The sequence below is a fragment of the Papio anubis genome, chromosome X, assembly GCF_008728515.1.
Source record: "Papio anubis isolate 15944 chromosome X, Panubis1.0, whole genome shotgun sequence".
NCBI lineage: Eukaryota > Metazoa > Chordata > Mammalia > Primates > Cercopithecidae > Papio > Papio anubis.
The window spans coordinates 131,820,441-131,841,652 of NC_044996.1; the positions used below are offsets into that span (position 1 = coordinate 131,820,441).

The following is a 21,212-nucleotide window of genomic DNA, read 5'->3' on the forward strand; positions in this document are numbered from 1 at the left end:
GGCTGGTTTTGAACTCCTGACCTCAAGTGATCTGCCTGCCTTGGCCTCCCAAAGTGCTGGGATTACAGGTGTGAGCCACCACACCCAGCCCACAAAAATCTCAATCTAAGGAAGGCTGAAAGTTAAGAAATTTTAAGAAGCCTGAGATAACATCAGTAGCTTAGGACCTGGACCGTTTCTTTAGGAGATACAGAAGCACAACTCAACTGCAAATACACCTCGGAAACACTCTTGTTAGGCTAACTGTTGCCTCAGCAAAAGAGTAGAAAATTGCAATACACGCAGAGGTCACAGTAGGATATATGGTGGTTTCTAAAGTGTGCCCTCTTGAGTGAAATTGCTAAGGTTCACCTTCAGGCTTCTCTACCTCCTGGCTGAAAGATCTCGGGCAAGTGATCATTACCTTCTCCTTGCCCTCGGGTTGTTCCCTTGTAAAAATGGAATAATAATAGTACCTATTTCAGAGGTTGGTTGTGACAAATGTAATACGTACCACGTGCTGAGTGCAGTGAATAAGTACATTGTAAGCATTCCATACATTTTTGCCATCATCATTATTGACCACAAAAATAGCAGTAGCAAAAGTAGTTTCATTGTGCAGTTCTGATCTTATCCCAGCATCTTTTCTGCACCTCCCCACCCCGGTTTTAAGTAAGTTATGTATGCCTTACCTCGAAGTCAAAAAGATTTTTTCTGAAACACTGTAGAAAAGCATGTTTCTGCTTCCAAACCTGAAATAACCTTACAAGTTTTCAGAGATTGTGGAGAGTGGAGTTGGGATTTTATAAAGGCTTTGTGAGGTTTTGCTTGCCTCACACTGTGGCTTTACTAGGTTCTTCTCCTCAGAGACCCGAGCTGCCAGATGGTGCATTGTGACCTGATCTTCTGATGGAATCATTACCCACATCAATGGCACAATCTTTTTTTTTAATCCTTAAATATTTGTGGTGCCCCAGAAGATGTAACCCCTTATTAGGTTTTATGGGATTCTCAGAGATAAACTAGCCATAGCAACCTTATGATCTCTTTGAGATTTCAAGATTGTAATTCAAGTAACTTTTACGAGACGCCTACTCTGTGCTAGGGAAATTGGTAGGTATTTTTCTTTGCAGTCCCCTAAGAAGTGGGAAGTATTGTATCATATTACCAGATAGAGACCTGAGTCCTTAGGGAGTGCCAGCTGTCACCATGTGTGTAATTAAGCAGTGGTTCGAGCCCAAGACCAGTAGCCCTTTCTGTATAGCACATGGGAGATAACTGGAACAGGATTTAATCCAGAACATTCTAGGCTCAGACGTTCTGAGTTTAAGATGAGGTGACAGACAATACTGCAGACGTCAATGGGAAGACAAGCATTTCATCCAAGATTCAGCAGACCATTGGGTTGTTTGCCAGGTTTTCTGGACTAGAACTGGATACTCGTACAGAGAGGGAGCCTGCGTTCACCTTCGCGAGTGCAGCTGGCAATAATTATAGTGCTCTGTTAGTGCTCTGTTGGTCTGAAAAGGAAACAGAAAGAAAAATATTATTGTGAGAAGCCAAATTTTCACTATAAATAGTATCTTTCCCAAATGAACATTTTAAGAAGCGGCATATGGTGGGGGTGGGGGAAGATGTAGAAAATAAAGATCATTTTGGTGATTTACATAAACTTCAATTTAGAAATGGAGGACATTCTCAATGGATCATGCTGGTACTGAAGGGTTGCATTTCAAAAGCATATTTTTTAAACTCCCCATTTCCTTTCTATGGTAAAGAATAAATAAAAATGCTGATATAGAATCTTTGCTGGAGATAGAGACACTGACTCTTTGCCACCTGAAATTGGCAGTGAACAGCAGAGCTGAAATGGAAATTGGCAGGTACCACTGGATGTACCCAGGCTCAAAGAACCACCAGTACCATCCTGTGCCAACCCTGGGGGACAGGGCTAGCCCCTTGAGCAGTCCAGGTAAATACAGCCTTGGGGTGAATTCTAATAGCAAGTCAACTGTTATCTTTAATATTATTTGTAATGGCTCTTGCAGCTTGGTGATATTTTATGTTTTGCTTGGTGCATTAATTTGTTTACACGGGCGTGGGTGGAATTCACCCTATAAACATTTTTTAATCATCTTTCTTTTTCTCTCTCCCTCTCCATTCCACCCCATCTTTCTCCACTTTCTTCTCCTTCTTCCCTTTCTTCCCTCTTCCCTCTTTCTTCACCTTCAATCACCTCTTCTTCTCAAAGGGAACAATGTATAGTGAGATATGCCTTTGGTTAACCATGAAATTTCCAATGCCTGAACCAATAATGGGGGAGGGGGGCCACCCACATCCCCCATGTGGCCAAGAACTGGGCCAGGGCCTTCAAGGAGCCTTGGCTCTGAGAGTACCGTGAGTGTCCCCAAATGTCTTCCCAGCCCTGCTGCTCTGCACCACCCTCTCACATCAGTCATTGCCTTTGAGAAAGAGAAATCAAAGCTGTGAAAGTAGGATTGGATAACCGTGTACCCGATTCCCATCAGGTAGGTTCAGTGGGTACAGTTTCCATTTTCCTTGCTCGTGAGGAACATTGGCCATTCAGAACTGCTAGGTGCTGGATCTGGGTGAGGTGTGCAACAGCTGATTTGGGGATCTAGAAGGGGCAAAAGGCAAAGCAGTATGAATATCCAACCTCCCACGTTCCCAAAGCCAACACAAGTCATAATACCCAGCTCAGTTAGCTAAAAACTCACTGATTTTGCCAGTGTACAACCGTAGTTCAAACTACATAAAATGCAAACATAAAGGGCAGGTGGTAGGTCGGATAAACACAGTAACAGGTTTAAAGTATTTCTGTGATTTTGCATCAATCCATAACATTTCTTCCAAATGCTTGCTAACTTCTTCAGGAGTAAACGTAGCATGTACAGCTCCAGAAAGGGCAATCCCAAGGTACAATGTAAGTTGCCCATTGAATTACAAAGTCATAAAATCCATGATTAATAAAAGTTTTTCCTTTAAAATCTAAATTGTGGTGTCAGGTTAATTAAAACGAAATCTGACTTTGGATTTAGTTCTGTCTTGGGTTATGCATTCCTTCATCTGTCCTATGGCTATCAGGTGCTGGTTCTGTGTGTGCCTGTACAGCGCTGGCTAAACAGGGTGAGCACGAGGTGACATCAGCCATCCATTCTCATAGATCCTATAAAGAATATGGAGGGTTCTGGAATCTTGATTTAAAAAAACGTCATTAGACATGATATATCCATACAATAGCTACTATTCAGCAATAAAAAGAAATGAAATATTGGTGCATGTTACAACATGGACGAACCTCAAAAATATCATGCTAAGTGAAAGAAGCCAGACACAAGAGACCAAATGTTCTACCACTCTGTTTATGTTAAATGTACAGAACTGGTGAGATAAGAAGTAGATTAGTGGTCGCCAGAGGCTCAGAGAAGGGAGGATTGGGGAGCAACTACAGATGGGCACAAGGGATCATTTTTGGTGTGATGAAAATGTTCTAAAATTAGATTGTGGTGATGGTCACACAACTCTGTGCATTTACTCAAAATCATTGAATTGTACACTTAAAACAGGTGAATTTTATAGAATATAAATTGTATCTCAATAAAGCTGCTTTTTAAAAAAGCAGCAAAAAAAGCCATGAGATGTGCATAATTCAAGGGTGGAGAGTGGGGAAAGGGGTATTTTTTTAACGTGACAAGAAGCCCTCAAGTTATCAGAAACTACTGCTTGAGGGAAGAGTCCCTCTTCATCTTGAGAGTCTTTAAGAGTCTTCATTTTAAGAGTGTTGAATGACATCAGGCCAACTGGAAACCCAGAAAAATACTTATTCTTTCCTGTATTTTAGTTCATTAAACTGGTAAAGAATAAACACAGTATCTTGTTGGGGGGAGTGAAAAAACCTCTATCAATTGCTTCTGAAGAGTTTTCTCCACTTGTTGAGCAGTTCCCTGTAAAAGCATTGCAATAAGATTTGTGTGCTTTTTGATCCTACAGTGAAACACCAGAATCTGGGTGTTCGTAGCAGCAGTGGCAGCTGAGAAGAAACATACGAGGCTCCATTTTCTTTTTTTCTGAAACTGATTTCTTTCAGAATTCCAAAGAATTGGGGTTTCCAGGCCGGGCGCGGTGGCTCAAGCCTGTAATCCCAGCACTTTGGGAGGCCGAGACGGGTGGATCACGAGGTCAGGAGATCGAGACCATCCTGGCTAATACGGTGAAACCCCGTCTCTACTAAAAATACAAAAAACTAGCCGGGCGAGGTGGCGGGCGCCTGTAGTCCCAGCTACTCGGGAGGCTGAGGCAGGAGAATGGCGTAAACCCGGGAGGCGGAGCTTGCAGTGAGCTGAGATCCGGCCACTGCACTCCAGTCTGGGCGACAGAGCAAGACTCCATCTCAAAAAAAAAAAAAAAAAAAAACAAAGAATTGGGGTTTCCAAAAGATAACACAGTGCGTACATCATGTACTGCATGATGCCGCTGCTCAGTGTCTCTGCAAATCTAACTCATTAATCTTTCTGGAGAGCCCAACACTATAAACAACTCCTTGTCCATTCAGGTGAGATTTTGGCACCAAGGAAGATGAGATCAGAACAGGTTTTGCTGCCAGATGAGTTAGGGGAGAAAAACAAAAACATTACTTTTCAAGTTTTTTGGAATTCCAGAATGATACGATGAAAGATTATGAAAGTCTAATAGTATCAGGTTGCTGGTGATACTACTGCAAGTGAGAATTCCATGAACTAGCAGGTTCTTGCCCGAGGGGGAGAAACAAAATCACTGAATTTGATTTAAAGAATTATCTTCCCAGATCCTGAAACAATCTCCACCTACACATAGTTTTAACCTTTTGTGTGCATTGATAGAAATAATTGGAAAAAAGATGTCTCCACGGGGACTGCTTGTGTCTGGAGCTGTCTGCAGAGACCTTATGTGTGATATTGTAAGGCCTACAGTGCAGGCCACAGAGTGAAGGGACCCACTCCAGCCATGCCATTGCCTTCCCAGACACTTACAGATTTTGTTGGCTCCTAAATCAATGCCGTTGCCATTCTATACTTAGATCTCCAACCCCAACCAGATGGTATGAGGCAAAAAATAGGGAATTCCATATGGCTTTTTTTTTTTTTTTTTAATTTTTTGCAGAGTTGTCAGCCTTTTTCCATGGGGAAAAAGAGGTTTTGATAAAGGCTGACCAGGAAATTTTTGCCAAAGGAAAATGCCTCTCCCACTCATGCAGTTACTGTAGCGGAGACTGCCCTTATCCAGGAACTTCCTTATTCCCTGTTGGAAAGGTCATGGTGGTTCCAGGATGGTTCCAGGATCCTTTTCATGGTTTTCTTTTTCTTGCTACTACTTCCCAGTAGAATTCCATCTTTAGGAGTTGGATAGTTATTCTTTCGTTGTCTCTTTTTCCTTTTCAATTTTTAGCTGCTTTGGACATGTAGTGTCTACATCTTTTCTGCCTTCAGGAGATGAAAGGATGTATGGCCACATGGGCTATCCCTCGCGATGCTGCCCTAGGGGCCTGGCCTGAGGTGGTGGTCTGAGATGCAGGCAAGCGATGAAGCAGGGAGTAGTTCATGCTGAGTCTCCAGTCAATGGAATATTGTGCTTAACATGGAGGAAGTACTTCCAGGCTGTTGTAGATTGTGTTATACAGGCTCCAGAGGATAGCCTAAGAAACTCTAGATCCTCTATTCCAAGTGCAGGCTGTGGACCAGCAGAATCGACACCTCTGGGAGCTTGTTAGAAATGCAGAGTCCCAGGCCCCAACCAGCCCCACTGAATCAGAATCTGCATTTTCATAAGACTTCCAGGTGGTTCCTATGCATGTTAAAGCTTGAGAAGCACTAATTCAGAGCAAGGTCCAAGAGCAAGAAGGGAGAAGACAGGAAGGAATTGATTATGTGAATTTACCCTCAAGAGATCTAGAAATCTTCATCTTTGGAAAAGATAAAGAATTGCTAAAGGTATTCATCCTTTGTTCTTTCCCTTTCTATTTAGGGAGAGGCATGTCTAAGCAATGCCAAGGCAGTCATTAATTTGCTGAGTCCTGGCTGGTTTGAAAAACAGTGAGCTTGCTTCTCTTACCTGCTTGTCTCATGAGGGAGCTTGGGGAAGGGGCAGTGAAGGTGAGAAAGGTTTGTTTCTTTGTGGCAAAGTGAGGGCCAGAGGAGAAAGCAGTTGATGGAAGCTTGGGAGAAATTCTCAAATGTCTCTTATCTCCCTCTTTAATATAATCCAATGACATGCAAGATGCCGTGACTAAATATAGGCTGCCATTCTTGGTGGACTAAAAGTGGTTCTTTATATACAGTTAAATCTGTAATTCAGAATTCAGTCTCACAAGGAAGGAGTAGAATAACCACCCACTTCACATATCACCAGTTTCCTCCCTCTCAAATCCAAATTGCTCTGATGTTTCAGTTAAGATGGCCACAGGTAATTCCAGAAGTCAGGATAAAGAGCACACCCTCTACATAGGGACTGTCACAGAGGATGCTGGGAGAGGAGGGCCCTGGGGAGTGTTGGTATTTAGCAAGAAGCCCAAGTGTTGTGATTTGCACCACAGAGAACGGATTCCTGAGTCACCTCGGGGTTTGGCGGGTGGAGGGCAGGGTAGCAGACTGACAGGGAGGGTCCAGCACTGCTGTTCACTCATGTTGCACTGTGTCTGCCCAGATGTAACCACAGGCTGACTCCTGGGAACTGCAGACTTTATCCCTTGGCCCCCTTCTAGGCTGAGCCTGGGACTTCTCTCTCACCGATCTGCTTTGTAGAGGAACACCTGTAGCTATAAGTCCTGGGAAATGCTACTGGATTTTTGTCATTGTTCTTTAGTGTCACTCTTTCCTAACCTAAGGTGTAAGGCCACTAAGTTTGAGGTCTTCTCCCAAACCACTTGAAATGTATTTTAAGAGGGAACAAAAACCCTTAATCCTTCTGCATGTACCATTGTACCTCTGGCCATAGTTGGGTGTCTACCATAACTGACAGTCTGGTCGTGCCATGTGGGTTCTGCTGGTGGTGTCATTCTATCCCCAGAGGCTGGTTGCAGAAGCTTTCTTAGCTTATCCAGCCTAAGCCAGTGGACGCTGTCAGTCTGTCTGATGCCTTTCAATTACTCAAAATGTTTCTGGTTACATGGAGGTAAATGGTGAACACAGTGGAAGCGCATTGTAGCTCAGGCTCATGCTGTAGGGTCCCTGAGATTTTTAGAGTACTTTGCCTTTTTTTGAGATGTATCAATTCTTTCATTTTCAAAGCACCTGCAGTTTTCACCAGAAAAGTGCCATATACAGCAGTTAATGATTTTATACTTTATTTACTGACTGCTATGGCAGTCGTGATTATATGTGTGTGTGTGTGTGTGTATATATCACGACTATATATACACATATAAAGAATTTATATATAACTATAAACAAATATATATCGATATAAATAATTTCTTGATTGTTTATGAATGTTCCATTGTTTATGTGCTATATTGTTAGTCTGTGATTAGCACCTGATTATGTAACAATGGCTTACTGTGTCTGTGACATATCAGCTCCCTTTGTCTTTTGGTCTTGTTTGCTTCTCATCTTAGAGTAGGCAGACAGAGAAAGCAGATCAATGAGTATTGAGTGTTGATCTGAGGCTTTCTGTCAGACATGTCTGATTTTGGGGACACTGACTTGGATTATTCAAGACTGAGTACTTCTCGGTCTTTGAGAAGTAGTGCCATCTGTTATTTGCTGCCTTTGAAATTACATGTTTTCATATAAATCTAACTAGAGTCCATTAAAATTAATTTTGCTTTGAAATCTTTTGCCACCCTTAGAGGTAACTGGAATTACTCTGAAGTAGCTGGGGAGTAGCTGAAGTCAGCCACTTGGGTCTTCCCACCTCCCCAGGCTGTGTCCTTTTGGGTGCCGAAGTTCACTCCCAAATAAGCCACATCCCCACCCCCTGAATGCGTCCACGTCTATGAAAAGCTTATATGAATTGGCTTTTGTACTAAACGGAATGCTCTGGGTGTCAGAGTCATTTAGGTGGGACAAATCTTTCTCTGAAGATCATCATGCTTGTAGTTTCTGGAGACTTCCATGAACAATGCTTTCACCCCCAAGGACTATCTAGGGATGAAATGTCAGGCTGGTAGGAGAGGTAATGGGATCGAAACAAGCCTTCCTGTGTCTTGAGAAAACCTTGTTTACATTCATGTGCTGTTTCCCAGTGGCAATAAATCGAGATTCCTGTGAGGATTTGACAGACCAGGCTGGTGATGCCACCCACTGTTTTTGTAAAGAAACTGTTATTGGAATCAGCGAGGCCCATTTGATTGTCTGTGGCTGCTTTCATACTCCACTAGCAGAGTTGAGAAGCTGCAACTGTACACCCTGCAAAGGCAAAAATATTTGCCATCTGGTCCTTTACAGAAAACAATTGCCAATCCTTGACTTAGAATTTGCAAAGTGTGCCAAAATGCAATACTCTATCTACTGATGTTAGGCAACACCTAAAAACTTTGCCTGGCACTCAGCTTCCTAAAATCTTCTGCATCAAACATCCCTCATCCTCTGCCCTCCAGGCCCCAGAATCCTTGCTCTCTGTAGGGAATAGGGACTCCCTGCTCACAGGCTGTCAACTAAGGCTCAGCCCTTTTTCAGAGAATTTCTTGGCACTTTTTAGAAGCTCAGCCACTCTGGCCTCTTTCAGGTCCTTTTCTGAGTTTTCCCATAATAAACCAAGTCCCGTTAAGTGGATATTGTGAGCTACTTTCATCTAGTGTTCTATTCAGTGCACTTTAGCAAGTTTTATTTTCTGTGTATAGAAAAGACATTTGTGGTTTATTAAATGTAGTGTTGGGGATCGTTTCTTTAATTTTTTTTTTTCAAAGCATGAGGTTCCAGTGCCCTGAATCAGAATCCCTAAGAATGCTGGTTAAAAATTTAGATTTCATATGGGCATAGTGGCACACATCTGTAGTCCCAGCTACTTGGGAGGCTAAGGCAGGAGGATCACTTGAGCCCAGAAGTTCGAGTTCAGCCTGGGCAATATAGCAAGACCCAATCTCTTAAAAAGAAAAATCAGATTCCCAGCTACCCTATCTGCAATGGGTCCCAGAAATTTGGCCCATTTTAAGAAGCTCCCCCAGGCAATTCTAATGCACAGTAAAGTTTGACCACCACTGCTATATACATAGAAGGCCATAACCCCTCATTATAACATCTTTGGTAAAGTATCATTTCAGTTCAACCTGTGTATATCTGTGTTCAATCTGTATATGTATTTACAGTTAAGTGCTCAAAATCAAATTTCCACATCTGTAACAGACAGTACTATTGAATTTGAAGTAAATTCCTCTCGAAGTAATGTTTTGCTATTGCCACTATATCATTGTGTATAAGAGCCAATGCAAAAACATTCTATTGTAAAGCTGTAGGGAAACATCAGAGCTCAGGCTGTGTGTTAGTTATCAACTGTTGCATAACAAATTTCTCCAAAACATAGTGGCTAGAAACAAAAACATATATTATCTCGGCTTCCATAGGTCAAGAGTCTGTGCTGAGCTTAGCTGTCTCAGAAACTCTAATGAGATTGCAGTCTCATCTGAAGGCCTAACTGGGGAAGGATCCACTTCCAAGCTCATTCACATGGCTATTGGCAGGACTTGGTTACTTGAGGCCTCTTGGACTGAGGGCCTCAGTTCCTCACAAGCTGTTGGCCTAAAACCTCCCTTGATTTTTTGCCATGTGTGGGCTCTCCATAGCTACTTCATGACATAGCAGATGACTTCATCAGAGAGAGAGAGCAAGTGAGCAGGTAAGAGAATGTGCCAGCCAGAGAGACAATGCTAACAGGACAGAAGTCAGTCTTTTGAAACCTAATCAGGGAAGTGATATCCCATCACTTTTGCCATATTCTAGTCCTAAGAAGTGAGCCACTAGGTCCAGCCCACATTCAGGGGAGGGAATTACACAAGGCCATGAATGTAGATTTGTGGGGATCATTGAGGGTGTCTTAGCTGCCTGCCACAGGCTGTATAAACATTTCACAGTTCATATGCATCCTCCATCTCCTTAATGATCATAACCTCTTCACTTTCCCAAAGCCTCACCTCTCAGAAAATGTATCACTGGGTTAAATGAGTACCTGGCAGGTGTTTGATGGCCTTTCTGAGGCACTAGACTCTAAGCTCTCTGTGAGCAGAGGTCTTCATGCCTTGCTCCCTGCTTTGGCCTGGCTTGGGACCTGGGACCAAGAAAGCACTCGTTCATAGTGTTGAATGATGATCACCTTATTTTTAGCACTCACAATGTGTGACTCTGTATGAAATTGTCTAATTTTAGTGTCCATTGTATACATGGCTCATTTCCTGGGCCAGGCTGGTCAAGACCTTGCACTCTGAGAGTTGCATAGGAGCTCAGTATGTGTTTGTTAAGTAAGTTAAGATTAGATTGGCTACTCGTGGTCAGGAGTTTGAGACCAGTCTGGCCAACATGGTGAAACCCCATCTCTACTAAAAAAAATAAATAAATAAAATAAAATACAAAAATTAGCCGGGAATATTGGTGGGTGCCTGTAGTCCAAGCTACTTGGGAGGCTGAGACAGGAGAATCACTTGAACCCAGGAGGTGGAGGTTGCAGTGAGCAGAGATTGCGCCACTGCACTCCAGCCTGGACAACAGAGCATGACTCTGTCTCAAAACATAATAATAATAAAAAAATAAAAATAAAAAAAGACTAGGTTGGCTAATTGAGGTTTCTAGAATCATCTGCATGTAAATAGGGTTAACTTTTTGGGATGGTTTTCTTGAATAAGAAGTTATCAGCCTGAGCTTCACAGTAGAACCCTGGAAGGGAGGGGAGGTCTTTTAAAATCCCGAAGCCACATCCAGACCAAGTCATTCAGAATCTTGAGGGTGGGGCCCAGGCATCAGTGTTCTTGAAAGCTCCCCCACCAGGTGATCCCCTGTGCAGCGAAGGTTGAGAACCACTGTGGTAGACCAGTGTTGCCCAATCCAGGGGAGTTTCTGCCTTTCAGGAGATGCCTTTCAGGTATCTAGTGGTAGAGGTTAGGGATGCTGCTAAGCATCCTACAGTGCACAGGACTGCCCCTCCCCCAACAAAGGATGGCCCATGCCAATAGTACGAAGAGTTGAGAACCCCTGGGCTAGGTCCTATGCTTTGAGTCAGGAAATTGGTTCCAAGTGAAGCAGTAGAAGTCCATGGGGTTGCTTTGTCCCGGATGTTAAGCTTATTGCAGGCATGGATAGCTTGATAAGTCTGGGAATATTATATACAATCTGCGTATTGGTGTTTCCTGAAGAGAAATTCATTCTTTTAAAAGGCACACAGTGCATAAACCAATATATTTAAACCTACATATATTTATTTATGCAACATATGCCATACACGTGTGTATTTGCATATAGCATGTGCTATAAACACCCTATGCATATAGAGATGTATGCAGGGCATACGAGTGTGTTATTGTGGTTAGAGGAACAGGTATGTCTTCCTCAGGTGCCCTTTATCTTCCTTTCCCCTCACTGTAGCCTCCTACCCTCTGCTTGTCTAGTAAAGGCCCTAAGGCCTCCCTGACCCTTGCTGTCCTCACCCTCTGCCCAGAGGATGCCTCTGCTCTGCCTGGAGGGTTGCCATCACCCAGGTTAGTGTGGCTCTTGCCTTTCACCACCAGTCCTTAGTTTCCCAAAGGGGTTCACAACCTTTTTAAACTAGTGTGTTTTGTAGAAATTGAACTTCACAAACAGGTCTTTTGAAAACACTTTCTTGTGGTATAGTTGACATGCATATGGTGCATCTCTTTAAAGTGTCTGACAAGCCTTGACATACGTGTGTGCTCGTGAAAGCAGCACCACAAGCAGGATGGCGATGTGGCCGCTATTCCCCACTCTTTCCACCCTTCCTATGCTCCCACTCTCCCCAAGCAACTACTGATCTGCTCTCCTTCTCTGTGGATTAGTTTGCATTTTCTAGAATGGCCCTCGTGAAGATTTGTTCACATAAATTCTCTTACCCTTTCTCACCCGAATAGAAAATGTTGCATGACGTTGATTGCTTAATAGCTCCACAGCTTTGTCCAATTTTTATCCTTCCTGCTTTTACTGAAGACGTCCTGCCCCCATGAATAAACCTCAGAAGACCCATTCTGCCACCGCCTACCACTGAAGAGTTTAGCTTGCACCCACTCCAATCCAGCCCACACACAAGTGCCAGATTCATCTCTTAAAAGCACATCCCGAATCACATCTCTCGCCTGCTCACAAGCTTCCCTCTCTTCCCTTTGCTGCAAAGTGAAGCACAGAGGCTTGAGGCTGGCTTGGACATCTTCCTTGGGCCAGGCAGTGGGGGTCCTACGTTCCTGACTTCTCCCCACCATTACCCTGGTGTCCTTGATAAACTTGGCTATACCCTGAACTCTCCCCACGTCTCCCACACCACATTGGCCCTGCTCTCCTTCCCTTGTGCTTTTCATGGAATTCTTCTGTTCTTCAAGGCCTCTTCACCTCCTGCCATCCATAAACCTTTCCCTTAGCAATCCACACTAACCAAGGAGATCTGTCCCTACCTCACTCCCCCATGTCCCTATGTCAGCACTCTCTTTATTCCACTTTAGTGATACCTTATGTGTCTGTGTGTCTTACTACCCCCTCACCCCATCCACAAGGATCAAAGCCAGGAGGGCACACTTGCAGCCACCACCACAGTGGCTTACACATGGCAGGGATTGGGCAGACACTCATGGAATGGAATAGAATCCAGGAAAGTAGAGACACTGTCTCCCAGATGGTCAAGGAAACTGACTGCTGCTAAAGCTCAAAACTGCAGATATTAAATTCTTCTCAAATGTCTGGAGTAGCCTCCAGATCGCTGTGCTCTTAAAATCGGTGTCATCTGGACTTAGAACTGGCTTCCCCCACTCTCCATTGATCTCCATGGTTCCTTGCTGTCCCACTTCACCAGGCTAAAAGCCTTTGGGAAAACCAAAGCCAATTCCCACAAAAGGCAAAGGAAGAGACTAACAAGTATCTGGTTGTTGGATATTTTTATTCCCAGCCATGTAAGCGTATCATTGCTTTTATTGACTTGCTTATCTTCTACTGCTGGTACCATATGGCAAATATTAGAGACTCATCTATTTTAAGGGCTCATCTATTTTAAGACTTTCATAGTGGTTTCACAAAAATGAAAATCCCTTACTAAATAGATTTTAGGACAAGCTTCTAAAAGGACCTGCCAAAAAGTGATTTCCTTTCTATCATTAGAAATAGTTTCCACATTCTTATCATTATGTAGTTGAACTTTTATGTCTAGGACTGCATGAAAGACGAGAGAACTGAGAAGCAACCTATATTTGATTTCACACTTTGCTCTTGGACAGGAAGCCCCTGTCAATTGACTTCATATCTTTTTAATGCACTATATTAGTGGTTCACAGAACTTTTTGGGTGTTAGGTCCCTTTATGTGCTTAGAAACACTTGAAGACCCCAAAAAGCCTTTGCTCTTCTGAGTTGTGCCTATAAATATTTTCTATATTAGAAGCTAGAACTGAGGGCTGGGCACAGTGGCTCATGCCTGTAATCCCAGCACTTTGGGAGGCTGAGGTGGGCAGATCACCTGAGGTCGGGAGTTTGAAACCAGCCTGGCCAACATGGCGAAACCCCATCTCTGCTGAAAATACAAAAATTGGCCAGGCCTGCCGGGTGCAGTGGCTGACACGTGTAATCTCAGCACTTTGAGAGGCTGAGGTGGGCAGATCACCTGAGGTCAGGAGTTCGAGACCAGCCTAACCAACATGGAGAAACCCCATCTCTACTCAAAATGCAAAATTAGCCTGCATGGTGGTGCGTGTCTGTAATCCCAGCTACTTGGGAGGCTGAGGCAGGAGAATTGCTTGAACCCGGGAGGCTGAGGTTGCAGTGAGCCGAGATGGCACCATTGCACTCCAGCCTGGGCAACATTTTGAGATGAGCGAAACTCCATCTCAAAATAAATAAATAAATAAATAAATAAATAAATAAGCAAGCAAGCAAGCCAGGCATGGTGGCATGTGCCTGTAATTCCAGGTACTTGGGAGGCTGAGGCGGGAGAATCACTTGAACCCGGAAGGCGGAGGTTGCAGTGAGCTGAGATTGTGCCACTGCACTCCAGCCTTGGAGTTTTTTAAGATGGAGCAAGATTCCATCTTTAAAAAAAAAAAAGAACTGATACCTTTATTACTTAATAATAAACTTAGTCATTTAAAATAATAGCAAATCCATTATATGTCAACCTAAGTAATGTTTAGGAAAGATAACGATTTTCAAAAAGAGTATTTTAGTGTGAGGAATAGGACTGTTTTACATTTTTGCAAATCTGTTTAATATCTGGCTTAATATTAGACAGCTAGACTCTTACATCTGCCTCTGCATTCATTCAGAGGCATCTTGGGGTATCTTGGTTTGGTTGAAGTATATGAAGAAAACTCGATTTCTCACAGCTTGGAGAATGGAGTAGTGTTTTAATGACCTTTGCAGATAATTATGAAATTCTTCCTTGATACTACACCAAAATTCAGCAGGTAGTGGTTTCTTAAAGACTACTTGTAATGTGGAATCTGAAACCATATTGACGATCTTTTTGTACTCTGTTCCACTAAAATTCATTGCTTGATCTTGCACTTTGATTGGCTCTTATATTCAAGAATTATTTTCCCTTGGCTATTTGGAAAATATTGGTTCTCTGAGTTGTACAGGTCTTCCAGACATTGACACATTTCATTAAACCATATCAAAAAAATTTCATTTGTTAATATCACCACCGATTTCATCAAGAAGTCTGGTTAAGTATTGGGAAGCTGTCAGTCTCACTGTGGCAGGTACAAGTTTTCCAAAATTGATTGGCAACAGATACTATCAGTTGTTTTCTTTGAAGTGACAAGTGGTTCATTTTTGAGAAAGTTTCTGCCACATACTTAAGTCTAAAAAACTATAGCTTGTCAGGCATTCTTTCAAGAAGGGGTGTTTGCCCCAGAAAGGTGCAAGTTTGGCTCATAACTCAATTACATAAGAATGTTTCCTCCAGCCCACCATCACATGCTGGTTTGCAGCAGAAGGGCTCTCTGCATCCTCTCACTCATTTCATTACACAAACTGTTCAAAAGACACATACTCGGGGGTTGAGATTTATCAAATTAATAATTTTTATTGCATCGAGGACATTTGGAAGTGAAACTGGCTTTTTACTTTAATTTTTTTGCTTGCGAGCGCGTGGTGGTGAGGAATGTGTTCCTGCTAAGTACACTATGGGGCCACTGCCTGATTCGCGCTCAGACATCAGCAGTTTTACTGTGCAAATGTCAAGCAGTGAAAAAAGTAAATAACATCTTGGTGCTATTATAAAAAGAGTTTTGGCTTCACAGTCCTCCTGCAAGGATCTTGAGGTCTTCCGGGGCTGCACACAGTCTTTGAGAGCCCACTCCTGGCTCAGAGTGAGACTGGTGGGCAGGCAGGTTAGAATCACTTGGGAGCTCAATGTCCTTTCCAGACCTGCCTGAACAGAATCTGTGTTTTAATGAGGTCCCCAGGAGATTTATATGCAGGTTAAAGTTTTCCTGTAGTCCCAGCTATTTGGGAGGCTGAGGTGGGAGGATGGCTTGAGCCCAGGAGGCAGAAGTTAGAGAGAGCTGAGATTGCACTGCTGCACTCCAGCCTGGGTAACAGAGTGAGACTGTATCTGGGAAAGAAAAAAAAAAAAAAAAAGAGACAACCACTGCTGTTAAACAGAGGTCTGCAAAACTTTCCTTTAAAGGGCCACATAGTAAATACCTGTGGCAATGCCTTAACCCTGCCTTTGTAGCTTGAAAGTAGCCATAGACCATATATAAATGAATGAGCGTGGCTGTGTACCAGTACAACTTTATAGACACAGAAATTTGAATTTTATGTGCCCTTCATGTGTCACAAAATAGGTTTTTAAATATATTCTAAGCAGTTAAAAATGTAACCACTTAGAATCATGTCAAATTCATTCTGAGTTTGCAGGCCATGAGGAGAGCCAGATTTAGCTGGTGGGCCACAGTTGACTGACCTGTGCTATATAACACTTGAGTGCTCATTGAAATTACCAGGGGAGCTTCAAAAAAGCAAGCCCTAACCCTGTAATTCCTGAGTCCCATCCCCGATAAATTCTGATATAATTGGTCTGGGATGAAGCTGGTGCATCAGGATTTTCAGATGCTCCCCAGATTATTCCGATGTGCAGGAAAAATGGAGAACCTCTGCTCTGTGATGTATTCCAAGAAAGTTAATTTTCTTTTAAGCATTTTTTTTTAAGATTTTAGAATTTGGCAGTGTCACCAAATGTCTGAGACCAGAATTATATATTGTAACCTGAGAGCAGGGTTTCTCACTCTTGGCACTGTGAACCCAAAACTATCTGAGATAGGTCTCAATCAATTTAGAAAGTTAATTTTAGCAAGGTTAGGAACAGGCCTTTGAAACAGCCTCAGGAGATCCTAATAACATGTACCTAAGGTGGATGAGGCACAACTTACTTTTATACCTTTTAGGGAGACATGAGACATCCGTCAATACCTGTGAGATGTACATTGGTTCAATCTGGAAAGGCAGGACAACTCAAAGGGGGTCAGAGGGTGGCTTGCAGGTTATAGGAAGATTTAAAAATTATGTAAAGACCTGGAATCCATAGAAAGGAATGTCTGAGTTATGATGATAAGTGGTTATGGAGACCAAAGTTTTATCCTGTAGATGAAGCCTCCAGGTAGCAGGTTTCAGAGAGAATAGATTGTAAATGTCTCTTACCAGATTTAAGGTCTGTTGATGTTAATGCTGGTTAGCTTTTCCTGAATTCCAGAAGGGTGGAGGGTATAATGAGGTATGTTTGAATCTCCCCTCCATTCATGGCCCGAACCAGTTTTTTCAGGTTCACTTTGGAATCCCCTTGGCAGAGAGCAGAAATCTATTCAGATGGTTGGGTGGGGAGGGGGGTGGTGCTTAGATTTTTTTTTTTTTTTTTTTTGCAACGGAGTCTCACTGTGTCACCAGGTTGGAGTGCAGTGGCACAATCTCAGCTCACTGCAACCTCCAACTCCCTGGTTCAAGCGATTCTCCTGCCTCAGCCTCCCAAGTAGCTGGGATTACAGGCATGCGCCACCACACTCAGCTAATTTTTGTGTTTTTAGTAGAGATGGGGGTTTCACCATGTTGGCCGGGATGGTCTCGATCTCCTGACCTTGTGATCCGCCTGCCCTGGCCTCCCAAAGTGCTGGGATTACAGGTGTGAGCCACCCTGCCTGGCCCAGAGTTATTTTTGGTTTATAGCACTATTGGCATTTTGGGTGTGATCATTCTTTATTTCGGGGTGGGGGCTATCCTGTGTATTATAGGAGGTTTGGGAGCATCCCTGGCCTCTACCCACTAGATGCCAGTAGTGTCCCCTCACCCTCAGTTGTAACAACCAAAACTGTCTTCAGACACTGCTAAATGTCCCTGGGTGGCAAAATTGCCTGGATTAGGAACCAGTGGTCTAAACGATATACATGTTTTTTATGCTACCTCAGAGAATTTCAACATTGGAGCTATTGACATTTGGGGCTGGATAATTCTTTGTTATAAGAGCATATTCTGTGCACTGTGGGTTTTGAGCAGCATCCCTGGTCTCACTAGATGCCAGAAGCACCCTCTCCCCCAGCTTTGGCAACCAAAAATATCTCCAGATATTGCCAAATGTCCCCTGAGGGGCACAGTCACCCCCTGTTGAGAACTGCTTGGCCAGCTCAGAATCAGGGAAGCTTCTGTCCATTGACATTCACTGCTGCTTCTCAGGATTTTCACTCCCTCCATTTTCCCATTGCTTGTTGCTTGAAAGTTGTAAAGCTTGGTTCCTGCATCTTTTCTTTTTAATTTTGTGGCTCATTAAGAATCAGTAATATAGCAAGGAAGGCCCCATGTAGAGAGGTAAGGGTTTTGTGTGTGTGTGTGTATGTGTGGTGTGTGTGTGGGGGGGTGTTTGGGAGGGGGGGTGTGTGTGTGTGTATGTATGTGTGACATTCATTCCCTGGGGAAGAATCTGAGCCCTTGTTCCTGCCAGCCCTCCGTCTGAGCCAGCATTAAATCTGCAGCCAAGATCACAGACAACTTGGGCAAATCACTTGGCCATTATGAACTCACAGCCATGGCAACGGCCATCCACAAGCCTGAGGACAAAAAGTGTTTTATTCTGTTGTTCTGCACAAAAGGTTCTAGGGATGCTAGAGACAAAATAGCCTTTGAGAGTTAAAGGCATTGATGTGTATTTTTTTCCCTCCCTACTACATGGCTTATATTTAAACTGTCTTAGGCTAATGTACACTGTAATTTTTGTGTGAATCAAAACCTAAAATTCTTTTTATCCAGAGGCCAGCTAAATGAAGGCATAAGACATGAGCCCAACAGAGGCTTTTAGGGTTTGGTGAGAGGTATTGAGAATTACTATTAAAATGTGCTAGAAAGCCTGGCATTCTAGCCTGGCCAACATGGCAAGACTCCGTCTGTACTAAAAATACAAAAAATTAGCTGGGTGTAGTGGCGCGTGCCTGTAATCCCAGCTACTAGGGAGGCTGAGGCATAAGAATCACTTGAACCCAGGAGGTTAAGGCTGTAGTGAGTGGAGATCACACCACTCACTCCAGCCTGGGCAACAGAGTGGACTCTTTCTCAGGAAAAAAAAAAAAAAAAGCCTGGCATTGATTTTTATTTTATACATGAATATATCACAGTCACCAAAAAAAATGCTTTCCTTGCTTTTTCTCATTCACGTTACCCAATGTTGTCATTGCTGGTTTGAAGCTTGGGAAAATTCAGTCTGTGGATTTATAGGAGCATCCAAGAAAAGCACTGATTTTCCTTAGCTATCATAAACTTTTAACAGCATGGTGTTCTGCTGGTACTTGGCACCACCCTTATATTTAAAAACATCAGCTTGCCTATGACTACTAAGGACAGCCTGAATCCCAGATCTACCTCCTTTGTGTGCACAGGCACTCCCGGCACTGCAGTGGGTAGGAGTGTGTGTGTTTAGAAATCTGCTTTCTCAGGTGACTCAATTCCTGTCTTCTCAGACCCTGCCTATGGCATGACACTAAAGCATGAAAAATTCCAAGGTTAATAGTACTTGCTTGGCTCACAAAAATGCACTCTAGCTGCACTCTTTTCAAGACGGTCGAACAATTTGGAACATTTTGTTTTTCTTCACTGTAGTCCTTGGAACTTGCCATTTGATTCACAAGTGATTGGAGGGTTATGGCCAAACCCAGTGGGCCACGTCTTAGAGAAGAAACATCACACGCCATTGAATATGAAAGCAGGCACTTCAGACAGACTCAGGATGCCACACCTGAGCCTGGGAAGATGCCACTGTTGACTAGAAATGGGCTTGTCAAATTTTCATGTGCATACAAATCACCCCAGAGGGCTTGTTAAAATGCAGATTCTGACTCAGCTAGTCTGGGGCCATGCCCAACATTCTTCATTTCTCACAGGTTCCTCCCTGCTGAAGCTGATACTGCTGGTCCAATGAACACACTTTGCAAAGTACATGGAATTGACAAATGGTCCACTCGTATCTTTTCTTGACCTCTGATAGTTTTCCTTGTTGCCCAGTAGAAGCTGCCAGCATTCAAGTTCAACTCTTCTCAGCTACAGATCCACATATCCCTTCACATCATCCAGAGTGATCTTTCACAACCCCAATCTGTTTCCCATGTTTAAAAATGCTCCCTGGCAGACCAGGCATAGTGGCTCACACCTGTAATTGCAGCACTTTGGGAGGCCGAGGCGAGAGGATCACTTGAGCCCAAGAGTTAGAGAACAGCCTGGCTAACATAAGGAGACCCTGTCACTACAAAAAATTTAAAAAATAAAAAATAAGCTGGGTGCAGTGGCATGGGCCTGTGGTCCCAGCTACTTAAGAGGCCGAGGTGGGAGGATCGCTTAAGCCAGAGACTTCAGTGCTGCAGTGAGCAGTGATTGTGCCACTGCACTCCAACCTAGGCAACAGAGCAAGACTGTTTTAAAAAAAACAAAACAAAAAAACCTCAGTGGCTTCCCATGATTTTGAAGATAAAGTCCAGAATTCTTAAGGTGGCCTGGAAAGCCCTAGGTGGTCTAGCTCCTATATTACCTATATCCTCTAGCTCCTAAATAAACACATCTAGCTTTTTCTTACTTTTTGCAGCAGTTTTGGTTCCTCCAGGATGAGTGCGTGATATGTGACTAAATTGCCCAGTGTTCAAAAATATCATACACACTGTTACCAGAGGTGGCTTCTATACTGACATAGAAGGTACAGTGGAGAGTGATCTGTTTATAGATGGTTGGATATCTACCACACATGCAATCTTAACCCTGAAGATAACTGGTCAACTAAGCTAGAATAAGCTCTACATCTAGCTGTATTATGTCCCATAAACTTTTCCCATATTTTATGTCACTACCTTCTAGTCATGTTGGCTGGCACAGTCCATAAGAGTTTTATCTGTGCCAGTGGAGCAAAGATGGTGATTTCTGTTCTATAGGAGCTAGGGTTCCTACAGCCACAAGTAAAATCATCTGCTGAAAACATAAGAGCATTGGCATCTGCTGAGAGAGCATGATTCATTGAAGTGATCCCCCAAATTCTCGAGTTTCTGGTTTTCTCTGCTGTTATAAAACTAGATCCACAGCATGAGCTGTACGGAGTCCTTGAGAGATTTAAATTGGAGGGAAACTTTAGCTTTGATCTAGTATTGAATTTGGGATTGAACAGCATCATTCTTCTAACCCCACTTGTCTTTTTGAGCCTGGGAGCAGCTGTGATATTTCTTTGGAATGCTCTAACCATTTGGATGAAAGACTGTTTGAAGTGGCAACTGTGGATTTGGAAGGACGAGTTCTATCATTAAAGGGCAAGTGTGCTACACCATAACACCTAACTCTAACTCCAAATGATGAAAAAGGGTGTGGGTTTAGTTTAAAAATATATATTTTATATATATACACACATAAATTCAGAGAATTAATGAACAGTTTTATCTGGTTATATGTCATTGTCACCACATCAACTGTTTAAGTATTCTGGATACTAGGTCTTTCTGTAGAAGGACCCCTCCAGTATGAATTATTTGCCCTTCTGTCCTTCCCTGTCTGCCTTCCCTCCACTCCCTTTCCACTGGCTCTGCAGGGGT

The 21,212-nt window shown here is 43.1% G+C and overlaps 1 protein-coding gene across 7 annotated transcripts in view; it reads left to right on the forward strand.

Moving 5' to 3' along the window:
• Positions 1-21,212, forward strand: part of GPM6B (glycoprotein M6B) — a 170,521-nt gene that overhangs the window by 130,618 nt on the left and 18,691 nt on the right. For 3 of the 7 annotated variants that reach the window (XM_009197215.2, XM_031660523.1, XM_031660522.1), the window contains exon 2: positions 1,832-1,951. The exons of the other annotated variants lie outside the window; for them this stretch is intronic. In XM_009197215.2, the coding sequence (XP_009195479.1) occupies positions 1,832-1,951 (120 nt within the window). The remainder of the gene's footprint in view (positions 1-1,831; positions 1,952-21,212) is intronic. 7 annotated transcript variants of the gene reach the window in all.